The sequence below is a fragment of the Austrofundulus limnaeus genome, unplaced genomic scaffold (genome assembly GCF_001266775.1).
Source record: "Austrofundulus limnaeus strain Quisiro unplaced genomic scaffold, Austrofundulus_limnaeus-1.0 Scaffold5, whole genome shotgun sequence".
Lineage (NCBI taxonomy): Eukaryota > Metazoa > Chordata > Actinopteri > Cyprinodontiformes > Rivulidae > Austrofundulus > Austrofundulus limnaeus.
The window spans coordinates 1193933-1210193 of record NW_013952407.1 but is presented as its reverse complement, the minus strand read 5'-3'; the positions used below and the strand labels follow the sequence as shown (position 1 = coordinate 1210193).

General features: G+C 39.6%; 2 protein-coding genes across 2 annotated transcripts in view; one reads left to right on the top strand and one right to left on the bottom strand.

Annotated features, from left to right (window-relative positions):
• The window catches only part of alx4a (ALX homeobox 4a), an 18059-nt gene extending 4335 nt beyond the window's left edge, over nucleotides 1-13724 (top strand). The window contains exons 2-4 of the mRNA XM_014026480.1: nucleotides 6243-6562; nucleotides 9779-9907; nucleotides 10602-13724. Of these exons, the coding sequence (XP_013881934.1) occupies nucleotides 6243-6562; nucleotides 9779-9907; nucleotides 10602-10922 (770 nt within the window). The 3' untranslated portion in view covers nucleotides 10923-13724. The remainder of the gene's footprint in view (nucleotides 1-6242; nucleotides 6563-9778; nucleotides 9908-10601) is intronic.
• Nucleotides 13725-14808: 1084 nt separating this feature from the next.
• ext2 (exostosin glycosyltransferase 2) overlaps nucleotides 14809-16261 on the bottom strand; it is an 18459-nt gene continuing 17006 nt past the window's right edge. Inside the window, exon 15 of the mRNA XM_014026468.1 lies at nucleotides 14809-16102. Within this exon, the coding sequence (XP_013881922.1) occupies nucleotides 15964-16102 (139 nt within the window). The 3' untranslated portion in view covers nucleotides 14809-15963. The remainder of the gene's footprint in view (nucleotides 16103-16261) is intronic.

Genomic DNA, 16261 nt, shown 5'->3' with positions numbered 1-16261 from the left:
ACACACACACACACACACACACACACACACACACACACACACACGCACTTTAATTCCTCAGTTTCACATCAGAGGACTTCCAGTATTTTGTTGTGTTCATGTTTGAGTCCACTGATGCACAAAACCTGCTTAAAAACATTAAAATTCTACAATTTAACGTAGACCAAAATATTTTCACTGACTGACTGAAAGACAGCAGTGTAATGTGATGTATCGGCCCACAAAATAATTCAATAAATAAATGTTGCCTTTTGTTTCMCCACTCAAAAATCCTCGAACATTTTGTTGTTCCATCCTGACTCACTTCTTCACGTCTGTGTTTCAGACGCTCACTTAAAATGGCCAAAGCTTTGCTGCGTTATCGTCTGTGATTTGCTCCTGCAGAGAGGCACGCTTTCAGAGCTGTCAGTCTGAAACTTGGGCCGACACAAAGCAGGCTGACCATCTAATAAACATTTACAAACAGTGGAGTCACTGCAAACACGCTGTTTACGCTGAACCCGCTGCCAATCACGATGTTGCATAGAGTCAAGCGGGCAGGCCTCGGAGAGAAAAGCTACAGAGAGCTGATTAACTGAGACTAAACGTGTGTTATGGAAAGTGCAGACAGAGCTGTGTGGAAACTGTTTGAACGTCTTAAAAGTGCTGAAAGATTCTGAAACCAAATCGCAAAACAAACAAAAAAAAGTTCTGTGCCTATGCATTTCTTGCATTTAATTTTTTACCTCAAATCTGCTGTATAATTATCAAAATTAGCTGTATTAGATMAATCTACCTTTTAAGAATTAAGGTATTAGCATTAAACAGCACACTAACAAAGTAATAGTATCAAAACACTGAAAATTTCATAGGACATGATTAACTTTCATCCATTTCATGTCCGAATTCAAAAGTCATTACTGTCAATTCAGCCCTAATACTCTCAGACAGCACAGTARGAAATGCCAGTCAGTAAAAGTTATATAAGGAAGCAGATTGGATCAAATCTTCCCCCARTCGAAGCGCCATGTTGGCAACAGTGGAAAGGAACGTCTCCCTTTGAACAGGAAGAAASCAGCAGCAGAGGCTCAGGTTGGGGCGGCCGCCTGCCTCGGCCTGCGGGCTTTCAGAGGACAGGAAAGAGACACAAACACAGGGACTGGTGCAGGAAGACAAGCAGAGAACACAAAGTAACAATAATCAGCGCATGTCAAAACACGGAGAGCAGAGCGAGTAAAGACGGCAGCCGAGTGAGGAAATGTGGTCAGTTTGTAAGCCTATAGCGGCGCAGCTAAGGGATAACTCAGGAAACCGTTAACAAACAGGAAAGTCTTAAAGTCAACAGAGTGTCCAACAGGTCAGCRTCATGGACAGAAACTGCAAGTTGCTTCCACAAGAGAGGATCCTGAGAACTGAAAGCTCTGCCTCCCGTTCTGCTTTTACAAACTCTATGAACCACAGGTAAACCTGCAGTCCGACAGCAAGGGGCTCTGTTTGGAAAGTATGAAAATCTTTAACATGAAACGGAGCTCAGTTGAGAGATTTGTATGTCTGAGGCAAGAATTTAAATTTTATGGAGTTCCATTTGTGCCAAAAATATATTGTCGAGTCTTGCTTTATGATTTGAAAACGGGGGGCCGGTTCATTCAGTTGCTTCACGGTCTTAAAGCAGCAGCTATGGACGTATTTTTGTGACCCTGCAGAGAATTTCTCTTTTGATGTGTCCGTGTCCTCTCTCGGAGTCTGCGGGTGCTGACTTTTTAGCTCAGCTTTCCTCCCCTCGGCTGTTTGCAGAGGAGGGCGGGGGAGTCATCGTGTCTGAAAGTCCACAGAAAAAACACATTGTGCCCCCCCCCCCCCCAACTCTATCCCAGACACTTTCTTGTCAAAAATAGACGTTTCACATCGCTTATGTTAAAAGGTGTTAGATTGTAAATCTTAATTTAACAGGATGATGGCTCATATTACCTCTGACCCCAAAACTGCTGTTTTCTGTTCATGTTTCACAGCCTTCAGGGTGGGGGGTGGGTTAAAGAAATCCTCTCACAGAACTAGTTTAGGTGTGATTTCAGAGAGGTTTTGTCGCTCTTTAGGTTATTTTGTTCCTTCATCATGTCTGACCCAGCTCGAGCGTCCGTACAGATTGCTTGAAGCAGGATGTAATGGGAACCAGCCCCCCAGCTCACTGAGGCACACTTCAGCAGGTCACTGACATGAGTGGAGGTGACAAGGACTCAGGATCATTTTACCATTTAGCCCAAAGTTTGGCAGGGTAATTTACATTAGGCTCGGCTCGCATGGCCGAGTGAAGTCCAGGACTTCCTTCGGTCTCTTTGTCACCGCTTCGTATAAACTCCTTCAGAACCATGACGGCGTCGAGACAGCGGAGCCGTTCAGAAACTGCTTTAATGCTCGCAGACTTATTTTTGATACAAATCTTAAACTACAGGTAGCCTATTGTGTTGGGGCTTCATCAGTGTAATTGTGCTAAAATACTTTTAGAAATAGGAAGTTCATCCGTTCTGTAAATCTGAGGCTTTGTAAAGCCTCCTGTAGTTTTTGAAGTTTGTAAAAAGCAACAACTGCTTCCAGATTTCTTTTACTTTTCTCGTTTTCATTTCCTCCTCCTACTGAAAACTTGTCTTTTTCACGTTCAGTTTATTTACATTAGTAATTATACATGCTGTATACGTTCTATTTTGCAAACTTGTATCCTGTACCTGGCAAGGCTGAGCTACTTTATTGTCATGAGAGCCTTTGTTGAGTTGGGTGGATATTTACCCTTTTTTTCTACCTGTACTTGCAAATATAATTTTTTTTTTCACGAGTCGTTTTTTTTAGGGGAAATTTTTGTTGATGAAAATGTTCATGTTGGAATTAGTACGTCATTTCTGACCATTCATTCAGGACATAACTGGACTAAAAATGCATCTGATCTTCCTTTATTGTTTTTTGTTTAACTCCAGTTAAAGATTTAACTGCAAAGTCGCGTTACAGCTGATTGATAGGAAGGGTTTTGTTTTGCGAGTTGGATTAGTGGTTTAGACTGTGTGTTCTGAGATGACTTAACTGGCGCTGCATAAATAAACTGAATTCCATTGTTTTGATGCCACAACAAAAACGTAACATGGAAAAAATTGTGTGTGAGAAACATTTGGACCTGAGCTGCTGAGGAGACATGTGACAAGCAAAGATTACAGATGTGACAAAGTGTGTGAAAAGAACATTTTGAGGTTTGAACTTTTATCAAATTTTACATCCTATCATTTAGCAGAGTTTGTATAACAATTCACAATATTATATTATATTATATATTTGCAGTTTTGTTTGTCAGACATAACTGAGTGGAAGGACACCATGTTTCCGAACATACAAGGCATTTTGCACAGTGTGTGTACATCATCTTCATCACTAAATATGCCCAAATGTTTACATGAAAGCGACAATAATTGTGTGATTTGGTGTTCCAAAAGAAACAAGCTGATCATTTAYAAATAGAAAACATACATTTCTTATGCATTCTTTTGTTTTATTTTCTGTTTTGACCAACGTGTTAACTTCTCCGTGTCACTGTGAGGTGAATAATTTATAGTTTTCCCCTTAAACACAGCGAGCTGACCCCAGTCAGTAAAGATGCAGAGAAGGTGTCCTGTCGCTTTACAGCCAGTTAAATTACACTTTGATGTTACTGCTGCGTTTTCAAATGTGCTGCAGTTAAAGCTGTCCGGTTGAGTTCACTGACTTTATAATACAATCAGATATATGTATGAATTAACAACAACAACAACAATAATAAAGCATTAGTCTTATATAGTGCTTCAAAGATGCTTTACATTATTCATTCACACACACACACATTCACACACTGATGATGGTAAGCTACATTGTAGCCACAGCTGCCCTGATTCAGGTGAAAACACATTTCAGATCTACTTGTTCTGCAGTCAGGTGAAAATATTCTWGAGGACCTTAGTTCTAAGCTTGTAAAGATTTCAGACCTTCATCTGACATCCCTACAGGAGGCAGGTGTGGATATCTGGCTCTCCACTTTGAGGACATTTAAAAACAAGACAACCAATATCCCATTCCTGCCAAAACCCGTCAGTGTTTCTATTTGAATAAACGCCTTTAATCAATGACAGGCTTCATGATTTCGAGCAGCCTGGGAGCTTGTGAGTGCCAGCTAGGCAAACACGATTTAACAAGTGAAGATATTTGTGGTGGGACGAATCTTAGTTGGTCCCTTCAGGCACAATGAGACGAGTCAGAGACACAAGTTCATCTCTGTGTTGGACAGAAAAGCCCGAGTTTCATCAAATCAAAGGGATGGAGTTTATCTGCTCTGATAACATTTAAATTTCAGCAGCTTTGTACAACTTCACCACCTCCTTTTGAGGCTGAGTGGAATAAAGTCGAGCTTTGGCTGAAATTAGACGTTTGTGTCAAGGTTACAGTATGAGAGAGACTATAACACACTGTCAAAATCAGACCTGGGCATCATGATTTAGTTGCTTTTTCATGTCATTTTTATCAAGTATTATAAAAATGCTAACATATGACCTCTAGTTTCTGTTGCTTCTTGTTTTATGTCCCATTTCTATTGGTTTATCCAACAAAAAAAGTTACATTTCTGCTTCAAATCTTAATTTGTGCTACATCATGGGGTTTTATTCAGTATGTATATACACACACATACATACACAACTTTGTACATACCTGGTACTTATGGACAGGGCTGTATCATGAAGTGATTTGTTATTCTGTACTTTCAGAGTACTTAGTACTTACCAGGGTAAGCATGTGATATTTAATGGATACCTTAAACACCCAGTATGTATCACATATGAATCCAATATATAAATACCAGGTATGTACCAGGATGTATTCTGTATTCCTAGTTTTGTTATTAGTTCAAACATATCATTTTGGAACTGCCATCAAATTCATTGAACTAAACAACCTGCTCCTATGGAACAGAAGAGGGTTATAAATAAATAAATAAATAAATCCATTAACTAACATAAATGGAATCCTATAGTRTGAAAATAAAATTGTTCATCTTTGGAAGTAAATGAAATTTCAGTAAATATAGAAATGATCTTAAAAATATTAGTGATAGGTGTAAAAGCAAATAAATCAGCCAGTAGAACTTATCTGAGTAAAYTAAAATGTCATCAGTGCAGCAGAGAGTCAAAGGTCAAATTACACACATCATCTCATATTTGTAAAGTGTTTAATTAAAATGGTGTGTTTGCTTTCAGTTGTTTAGCAGGATTCAGCAGCAGCCAGAAAAAAACCTGCCAGCTCCAAAAAAAAAAAAAAAAAAAAAAAAAAAAAAAAAAAAAACCTGGCAGACACACAGCTGTGGAAATTCATGATCAGAGATTTATTGAAGCCATGAAGAAACTAAAGTGCATGTGATTAAAATCAAGAGAAAGAGATTTTTTTAAAATCTTTTTGGTAGGCTGGAGATAACTCAGCAGCAGTTTAACTGTGACAGCCCTGCTGCCGGGTCACTTATGGACCTCCCAAAACCATGAGAGTCTCATAAACAGCATCTAAACAGAGGGAAAGAGTGGTGTTTATGTGTTTGTTTATGGTGGTTAATAAAGGGCTGTCGCAAATTTTAGCCATCCTCTCTGCTTCCCGACGTAAAGATCCGCCTGCCAACAAACACGCATCACAATAAAATTCACAATAAAATTTCATCACACAGAGCGAGAGGTTTTCTTTGTTTTGCCACCATCAAATCTCATAAATTATAAAACGGATCCTACAAAGAAATCATCAGCTCTGACTGCCCATGCCAGAGGTTGATTACTAAAGTTTAATAGAAAAAAGACTCAAAGTTTGTTTCTAGGTTGTTGTTTTTTTGCCTTTGGTTGAAACTAATTAGATGAAATGAAATATGTGAATTCCCATTAGAATAAAACACATTTGACAGGGCCTCAGATAAGAAAATGTTTTCTTATGGAGGTCTTTTTGGATTTATTATCAAGATTATCTATGGATTTATGCATTTAGACTACCTTCTTGGTATTTTTTTTTTACTAAAAGCCATGTTGAGACAGGAAGTTTAAAAGAGCAGTGAGAGGTTCAACTAAAACTGAGGCTAAACCCACTTGATTCATATAACCTGGTAGTTTAAAAAAACATTTTATCATTGCTTCCGTTTCCCTCACATTTGCCATTTTTGCCAAATTAATTTAATTTGAACAAAAATAATTTCTAAAGCTACCTTTTTTTTGGTCCTCCTTTCGCAGGTAAAGACGGTTCAGGTCTGACAGAGTCTGATTTGGCCCCGGATTCAGATCCACCTGGAATGGACTCCAGATACCTGACAGTGAAGGATCAAGGAGTTAAGGCGGCCTCCGACAGGTCACCGGGCAATGATTTAGCGAGCTCACTGGACAAAACCGAGGGTGTGGAAAGCAACAAAGGCAAGAAGAGGCGCAACCGCACCACCTTCACAAGCTACCAGCTGGAAGAGCTGGAGAAGGTCTTCCAAAAGACGCACTATCCTGARGTTTACGCCCGAGAGCAGCTCGCGCTGAGGACGGACCTGACTGAAGCCCGGGTGCAGGTAACTAACAGGATATTCAAACCATTCAGGGCTTTAAAACGAACAGAAATAAAACAAACATTTATTTTACACCAGTGGGATATGGTGTCGTCGTCCCCCCCCCCCAAACCTCATGCAATCCACATCTTTGTGCAATAAATAATGTTAATAAAAGGTCTCCATCAGAGCAGYACAGGGTTTGAATAACAGCCTCCTTCAGCATCTGCAGCCCTGCAGAGATAAAGTCGCTCGCAGAACAACAGGAGAGATGTATCTGGAAATGTGGGAGTCGACAGAGTGGGGGAGTGGGAGCTTACAYAGGCCAGGGGGCCCAGGGGGGCTCAGGGGGGCTGAGGTTTGAGCTGCCTGGGCCTCATATGTGCAGTTTAAAGAGGGCAGGCTTTCATCAACATGTGACTCCTGCAACTTTATTTATTTATTTATTTAGATTAATAGCTCAAGCGCTTTATCCAGTTTTTCAACTCATAACTGTTCAGTTTGTGTCTACATACAGCCTCCCGTTGACCTTTGGGCTAAATTTGCATAAAAATCAATTATGACTGCTGAAATGCGTTCAGACTTAAGAAAGCAGAGGAAAAGACCTCCACCATTTCTGCAGCGCGTCTCTGTGTGCTGCATGTTGATGAAGACCAAAGCCCTGGGATTTTCTGTGTTTTTCTTTCATTAACATCCTGTTCAGACAAGAATGTGTCCCTGCTGTGGTCTCCAGTAGGTGTGAAACCTTTTTTGTGGGTTTCGATTGGTCGTTGGCTGATATAGGTTTATTTTGAGAATTACTATATTTAAAAATTTTTTTTTTGCTAAAACCCATAAATTAGCTATTTTTGAAATGTGCGTCGGTGGGGATGGGAGAAGGGATCGATCAAAACTATGATCCTCAACACGATGAGTTGGCGCAGTGTGCAGGAAAAAAAAACAGGAAGTCTGCTCAGCTACAGGGTTATAACTCAAGCCCCCCGGTCTCTGAAGGTATGCCGCTCTGCTGTCCGTGCTATCACAGACCTGCCTGCCTCAGATGGATGCAGCTTTACAGCCGTCGGCCCTCCCGGCAGTCCTCTAAAACACTCAAGTTAAAAAGATAAAAGACACAAAATGCCTTGTCAGTCAGAGAAAGGGGTCCAGCATTTTACGCAGGGCATTCACACGCGAAGGGATGGACTCGCAGCTCATCAGCTCGGCATCTGGAGGGAAAAAATGTAAAGAAAAAGGCTGCGCTGCRGATGAAAAGAACACTTTGAAACCCATAGATTTTAGTACAAGTGACTGAGAGGAGTGGAACTTCTGACTTGATGGGTCCGAAACACACAGAGAGGGAAGTTAACAGCAGAGGCCTGGAGTTGTTTGTTTTTTCAGTCTCAGGGTTTCAAAGGAAGAGGCTGAATTCAGATCTGACTCGTATACACTACACGTGAAGGTCAGGGGTCAGGGGTCAAGGGGTTTCAGTAGCATCACATCTCCCAGATCTGCTGTTCTGATAGCTCAGAGAGKCAAGATGGCGTCTGATGTGGAGCTCAGTGAAACACAGGTGTCCACGCGAGCTCGCAGAGAAAAAAACCCTGATTCTGACCCACTGAGAGACAAACACTCAGCTCGTTCTCAGCAGGAATAAAATGTTGGCATTTTGCTATTGTSTGAAAATATGTGAATATACAAAAAGAAATGATTAACGCCCACACATCAAAAAGTACTTTTAAATCAATTTCAATATACATTCAAGTAATTAAAAGATATTTTATATACTTGTTTAATCTTTATCTTAAGTTTTAGACTTTTATTTAAAAATAACTTACTTTTGAATTTTTTTTTGACATTTTGTACAATACACTGTTAGGAACTGGTCAGATTTATCAGTGAGACAAAGTCGGAGGACTTGTTATAAAGTTTTATCTTAAACAGCTGTGCACAATTATTAAAAATAGTTCCAATTATGTGAAAAAATGAAATTGTATACAATTTTTTTTGGCATCAGTCCACTTTCTTTAAGCTGGCAAACGGAAAATTAAAAGATGAAGGATTTTCCTCCATATAATAAAAGTAAACACTTAAGGTGTGTTGGTAAACTGAATCCAGGCTTTATTCGGGGCATTTTCTGTTTTTAAACTCACTTTGGAGTCTGAAATGAGTGACAGCAGAGGCGGGTTATCAATCCTCTGAGCTGTTCTCTCATTTCAAAGTGTTTTCGGCCCTGCGCCGCTCTCCTGCTGGGCCTGGTTTGGCATTTCTCTGCTCGCTCTCTCTGGGGCCCAAACATAAATAAAGCCTCATTGAAAGTCCACCGGCTACTTAAGCTGTCAAGGTCTTTACCAATTACTGTCACAACGCAGTATGTGCAACGCAAAAATATGTTATCCTCGTGTAATGGCCAACAGACTTGGCACGGAGCAAAGACTGAGATGATGGGAGCTGCTGGGCGATGCCTGCAAACACCTGACAAACACATTTTATTGCACAATAAAAAAAATGCAGGCAATCATATGTTTAGATTTTACAGCCTGAGTGCAAAAGAAAGATGTTTAAAACATCAAGAAAAAAAGAAGAATTCTGATCTTGAGCCTGTGTGCTTCCTTAATTTAGAGGGAAACGGTCTCAAAGCCAGAAGATTCAGGCTTCAGGAAATTAAAAGGGGAAAAGGCAAACAAACTCCGGTTATAATCACATCACACTTTTCAATTTCCTCCTCCGCCTCATCAGTGAAGCTTCACATCAAACAGAAACATTTCTCCTCACCTAATTTGTGTCCAGATCAGTAAAAGCTGGTGGCGTTAAACAGATTCAAGCGTTGACAACAAATCTCTAAATTTAGTTAATTTAGTTTATTCGCTGACAAATGTAGAACGGCAAGTAAAGCTCACCGAAAGGAAAAAAAAATATATTTTTAATCAATTTCACATTCTCTAGTAGTGAATCAAAGAAACAAATGATTTCAGAAAACACAGGAAGGTTTAGATGTCAGAGATGATTATAGAAGAGAAAAGGCAGYTGTGGACAGATAAATGAGTTGAGATAAAAGGTATTTCTGTAAGCCTCAAAAAGGAAAAAGTCTGTAATGTGTGGTTTATCTTCAGTTAAGTTGCCCCTAAACTACATTTCTTATGAAAACAAWGGTTCTTATTTGTTTGTTCGGTTTGACCACAGACAATGCTTTACTCTCTTAGAAAGGAATGTCAGCTGTTTTTTTTACTAACTTTATGACGTCTGCTTCTTTTCACTTTGCAGGTTTGGTTCCAGAACCGGAGAGCAAAATGGAGAAAGAGGGAACGCTTCGGTCAGATGCAGCAGGTCCGAACGCACTTCTCCACCACGTACGAGCTGCCGCTTCTGACACGACCCGAGAGCTACGCACAGGTAGAGAGGGTCAACTCTTTTAAAGCGTGTGTCCAAAACGCCCAACAGCTTTTTGTTTGGGAAAGCTGCTGCAGATGAAACCGTTTAGTCTGCAATAAAATCAGATTTAACTCATTTTGAAGTTTTGCAAAAAAAAAAAAGGGGAAAAAAGATGAGGCAAACGCCAAAAGAAAATATGAAGTTTCAGTTGGACACTAGCTAAAATGCTTTTTTTAAGCCAAGAATTTAGAAACACAATTGTTTCTAAATAAAAATATGCATCTTTAGGTTGATGGCATTTACTTTCTGAAATGAACCATTTGTTTCAGTACATTAATGCTTAGATTAAGTTGAGAGGAGGAATATTTCATCTTGAGTTTGGGGGTCAGAAAGCTCACAGAAAGGATGACTGATTGRTCTGTTGTCATTTGTGTATTTTCATTGGATTGACCTTCACCTCTACATTGATGATGATTTGAGACAAAAAGCAGCAGAAAGTTGTTTGATGACTGATTTGGGTTCTGAAATGCTGCTTTTATARAAATGTAAACGACTAATGTTTAAGCAGAAATGTTGCTGAGTCATTCAGAGGCCAGGGAGAGAACAGCAGGGGAACTGCTACATTGTTTTGTCACAGAAACATCAGCAAGGACAGGCTTTAGGTTTTGCCTCAGACCCGTTTCTGATCAGAACTGATCTGTTCGTTTGCCCACAGATCCAGAACCCGTCCTGGATCGGAGGCAGCAGCGCAGCTTCTCCCGTCCCGGGCTGTGTGGTGCCCTGCGACACGATGACTCCCTGTATGACCCCTCACCCCCACTCTGCCAGCGGCGTCTCTGACTTCCTGGGCGTTCCGAGCCCCGGGGGTCACGTTGGACAGCCTCACATGGGCAGCCTGTTTGGAGGGGCCCCCGGCATGGCCGGGGGCATCAACACGTACGATCTCAACATGGACCCCGACCGCAAGTCGTCCAGCATCGCCACTTTGCGCATGAAGGCCAAAGAGCACAGCGCTGCCATTTCTTGGGCGACATGATGTGTTGCTGAGTGCTGGATGGGGGGCGGGGGCTCATGGACACCCAGCATGGAGTGAGGGGCGCTAACATCAAATCTGCACAGGAAACAGTGACTACCATCAAAAAATGCTGCAATAAAGTGAACTTGCAAAATGATTTTGACGTTGGAAATAAGTAACCATACTGCAGGAAGGCAAACACAGTGAAGACAGACATGACGCTACAATGAGTATTACAAACAAATCTATGCACTTATTCAAATACAGGAACTATTCTTACAGTTATGCTGTTTTTTGTTTTGGTGCTGTTTTATTCTGCTTCAGTTCATTTTAAATGGGTTCTGTGATTTCACAAAAAAACCCTCAGCCTGCCATCTTAAAGCAAATTAAATTCAGGTTTGGTCATTTTGTGCTGAACATCTTACTGCTGTCTCATTCAGCACGGACATGAGCTGAGCTGTAATTAAACTGGTGCATCCTCATATCTGACCAACGGGTTAAAATAATCCCAAACACTGATCTAATTCTGATTTCTTGCATTTAAAATATCTAGAGAGGCGAAGTGTAGCTTAGTGATGGAGGTGACAGATCCACCTGCTGCATGAACTCAGCCTGCTGAAGATGAGAACATGTGAGAAGGGCTCAACAGGCCTGCTGCTCTCTGGTTTCTGGATCAAGGAGCCTGGACGCCTCAAATTTAAAAAAATAAAAATTCGGACTCACAGCTCATTAAAAAAGATGTGAACATAATTGTGGCCCTGTGCACTTCTAGTCTTATTGGCTTCAGTGACTGAAGTAAACAGTCTGTTAGTAAAAACAAAACAAGCAGAAGCAGAATTTTGAAACAGAGGGTTGGATTGGGTTTGACACTAAGAATTGAGAGGTTGTCTCACCATAATATTGTTCTTTTTTGAGCATTATGAGGTTTAGCTGTAAGCTGTGCAGTACATGCATCATGCATTTTTATATCCTTTCCCCCCCTAATCACTTCTACAAAAGAAAACCAACAAGAAATGACACATATTATACAAACTCATACCTATTAAAATTCACCATAAATGCTTTAGATATTTTACAGTGAGGCCAACAGATTTGTTCCCTAAAGTTTACATAATTTACTGTGTTTCAGCAGTTTCTCATATTTATTTGGGATTTCACACCAACAATTAGGATGTGATTTTGTGGTGATGTCTGCTAGAAGTGTCAGAACAGTATTCTAAGATGCTTAATATTTAATTTAAATGGTTAAAAACGTGGAAGAAAATTGACACAAACGGCGACAGATCTGGCTGGACTGACTGACAGTGCTTGTTTAAAAAGCTGCCACTGAAATGTGAGCAAATAAACCAATTCAGTGCGAATTTGAATATTTAGAAAATATACCAAAACGCAAATACAAAGAAAACTTTAATAATAAAATAAATGCTGAACACTGATTTTTTTTTTTAGATGGCCGAGTTAAATTAGTTCTTTCAGTTCTCTTCATGGAGTTAAAGAATTTAGATTAAAACAAATCCTTTTCTCTTGAATACATTTGCATGGGTTTGTTTTTCTGGTGAAAGAGCCAGCACCTTTTAGTTAAATATTTAATATTTCTTTCAAAGAAAGTAACATTTTAAAAATCAACCCCACAGCACTGTATGTCATGCTTTACTATTGGGAAGCTGATTGGTTGTCATTTAAAAGTATGACCAAAATTGGTTTGATGACTTTAGTCAATTTTTACAATAATCTTGAGCTTACAGTTCAGTGATGATTCTGAACATTTTTACTGTTTACTTTCCTTCTTGGTAGATCAGAGCAGATCACCCTGAAGTCATCTAAATGACATCAACCGGTTCAAATGTGAAGCATGAGCATGTATAGTACAGAAGACAAACCTCAGAGAGGGGAGGGGGTCTTTACACAAGTGAACATGAGGCCCCCCTGTGTGCTGTGGTCGAGGGGCTGGATGGAGGGTGAGCTGTGAGGGCGCCCGCTGGGTTCCGGTGTTCTGGGAAAAGGACAGTGCACACAGCTGCACACGGGGGGGTTAATGCAAAACAAACATGCCTCACACATGCTTCCCCCTCAGCTGTCATGGCTCTGCTTTCAAAGATTCAGTGACTATCTCTCTCTCTCACACACACACACACACACTGCATCCCTCCCTGCGCTCACTTCCACTGGGTCCGTCGGTCCAAAGCTGCAGCGGCTCAGCTGCAGGGTCCGAGTCACGGCCAGCCCAGGAAGGATTTTTAATTAACTCTGAGCCGTGTGGAGGCTGCAGAGCACAGGATTGTGTGTCAGGATGGACAGGACCGTGTGTCTTCGGTTTCATCAAGATTCTGCACAGGACACACACACACACAGCCACCGAGTTGCTCAGGTTTACAAAACACTCTTTTATATTTTCTAGGAATTTCAGCTTCTGCATTGAAGCACCTCGAATAATAAATGCACTCGTTTTTACAACCTGTACGACTGTCGACGTTACGATAGCTTCATGAAAAACCCTCTCCCCCTGCATTACTTCAGCCTCAAATTATACAACTGTCCGTTTTCTAATACTACTGAAGTCAAGCAATCAGTTTAAAGAGTAAAAGTACGATAATTTAATGTGATGGTGTATTGCTGTTGCATGCAGAAAGGATTGAAGTGTTATAAAACTTATGGAATTGTTACTAATATGTTAGTTTAAATATTTTAAAATATAACTTTTCTTAAAAATTGACTGTTTTTTCCTCTTACGTAATGTTTTGAAAGTTGGTTTTAGGTTTGTGTGGCTTTAAGCTGCTTGTGTTTGTGCTGTTTGTGTGAATAAAGTCCAATAAGTTATTGTTATTTGCTTTTGAGTTGCTTTGTTATGAATCGTTTCATAGTTGTTGAATGTGAAAACAGCAGGTTAAATAAAAATAGTATAATCAGATTTCAAATATTATTAAAAGTAGGGATGCACCAATATGAAAATTTCAGCCGATATCGATATCCAATATAATTATTGCCGTTATGGCCGATAACCGATATTTACCGATATTACACAAACACACAAATTATATTATACATACACACAAAAACACACTTGGGTCTTTTTTTGATACCGTAAATAAATGACCAGACCTCTGACATGGCTCTACTTCAGTTATTCCTGGTTACGCAGCGTCAGTATCACTATCATGATCAAACAGATGCTGCTCAACCAACCATCTCCCCTCRCAAAACAGAAACACAACGCTAAAAAAGTGGGAAATCAATATCGGACATTAATATCGGCCCAATTTTACATATCAGACCGATACCAATATTCTAAAAAATTGCCAACATCGGCCAATACAGATATCAGTACCAATATATCGTGCATCCCTAATTAAAAGGTAATTTAACATTTTCCTAACACTATGCCGAACAAAACAAGTGTAATTTTCATAGAAGAAACTCTAAATCACGTGTCGCCTATTTTTAAAGAATCAGCTAATAACATCAGTTTGCTGCCATTAGCTACAAAGTTAAATACGTTTGTCAAAAACAAACCAAAAAAAAAAAAAAGCACAAATTTGCTCCATCTTGTTGCCACACACACCACTCGGCCAAAAGTCGTCTCATCCCTCCAGTCACGATCTGAAATCCCGGAGCATTCCAGTCCCTTTGAAGGGACACAAGCGCTGAAATGAGATCTCCCAACCCGCGAGAGTGTCACACTAATTGAAGCTGACAAAAATACGAACTGCACCCTTTTGAACTGCTGACACTGAACAGGGAGGATTAGGCCGCGCATATTAACAGCAGGTGACATGCCGCGGAGAACATCGTCACATAAAGTTCTGGATGGTCACAGATGGAGCCGAAGGCCGACATGAAGGAGGAATAAAACTTCTTACATCATCATCTTTCCATCGCACTCACATATGGAAAAAAAACAAGAACTTTATAGAGACATGTTAATATCGTCTTTACTTTCTTATTTACAACTTGATGCATGATCTTATTTTAAATTGAAAGACAATTCACAGATAATGTGAAAATTATATATATATWTTTTTTAAAAAAACACCACAAGGCAATATTGCATTTTAAAGACTGCACACTGCTCATTATTACAGTCTAAATACTGGACATGAAATGAATGGTGACAAAAAGCATAAAACTGGAAATCACAAGTACAAAAAACAATCTATACAAAAGAAATTCTGAATTTTCTATTTAAAAACTCAACATATGGTCAGATGTAAGGCAGTACGCTGATGAAGTGCTCGTAACTGAAATGACTCAGGGAGATGCWTCGAGCAACATAATTACTTATCTTATGCATATAGAGATATAAATACAACAAAATACTTTCTCAGGCTGTATAAAAAAGTACATTTAAAAAAAAAAATCCAGTAGCTCAGATATTTTTTTTGTCAAAAATCAGCAGTTACTCACARTAAATATTAGATTTATGATACCAGATTTGTGTAATAGTTCAAATGTGATTGTGTAACAGAGAGCATTCACAGCACAACATCTGTGAGTCATCACAATCAATCACTGTGTGAATAAAGCCTACATAGATATGTCAGAGTCATCATTCATCTATTTTTACTGTCGTCCTTTTATATAATACAGCTAAAAAATTAAATCAGGTTTATGTCYGCTTTTGAAGAGAACAAAAAAAGGAGTAAAAAAAAGTGTCGGAGAGTCATAAATTAGGACCATCGTACAGCACTGCTGCAAAATATAAATATGTACAACATGGACACTGAATCCAGAGCAGCTGGAGTCTCAAGTGGTCAGCTCCGAAACACTAAGAGCGCTCAGGGATTATCGAACTCTGGATGACCCTCTTCTACACTTCTTGTAACATCAGTGTTTATAAAACGCCTTTTTAATTACCTCACATTTTTCACGTAACAGTATCATCACAAACATTACCTGAAAATTCAAGACTAAGCTATAATTTAAGTGAAATTCCAGGCTGAAATCTAAATGTCGCTTYATGTACAATTTATAGTCTCAGTACCGATGTTGACGTGAAAGATCGTGTCAGTGACCAGATATGAAGTGCTGAGGCTGTGAGAGTGTCCATACTTCTMCTGCAGGCTGGTCAGAGGCTGCCGATGTTGGGGAAGCTCTTCAGCTTCTCTGGAAAGTCGTCTTTGTAGAGGACAGGATCTGCACGGTGTTCCACCACTTTCAAAGGCATCGTTCCAAAAACCGATGCAAACTTGTTGATGCACTCAGACCTAAAGAGGAAGATGTCTTTAAATTTGGATCAAATAGCCTTTTTTTAAATTATTTAATCGTTTGAACTTTATCAAACATTAATTGTACAGTAAATTATGTGCTTACTCACTCAGGTATGACTAATTTGTATRTATGGGTATATAATTTTATTTTTATAC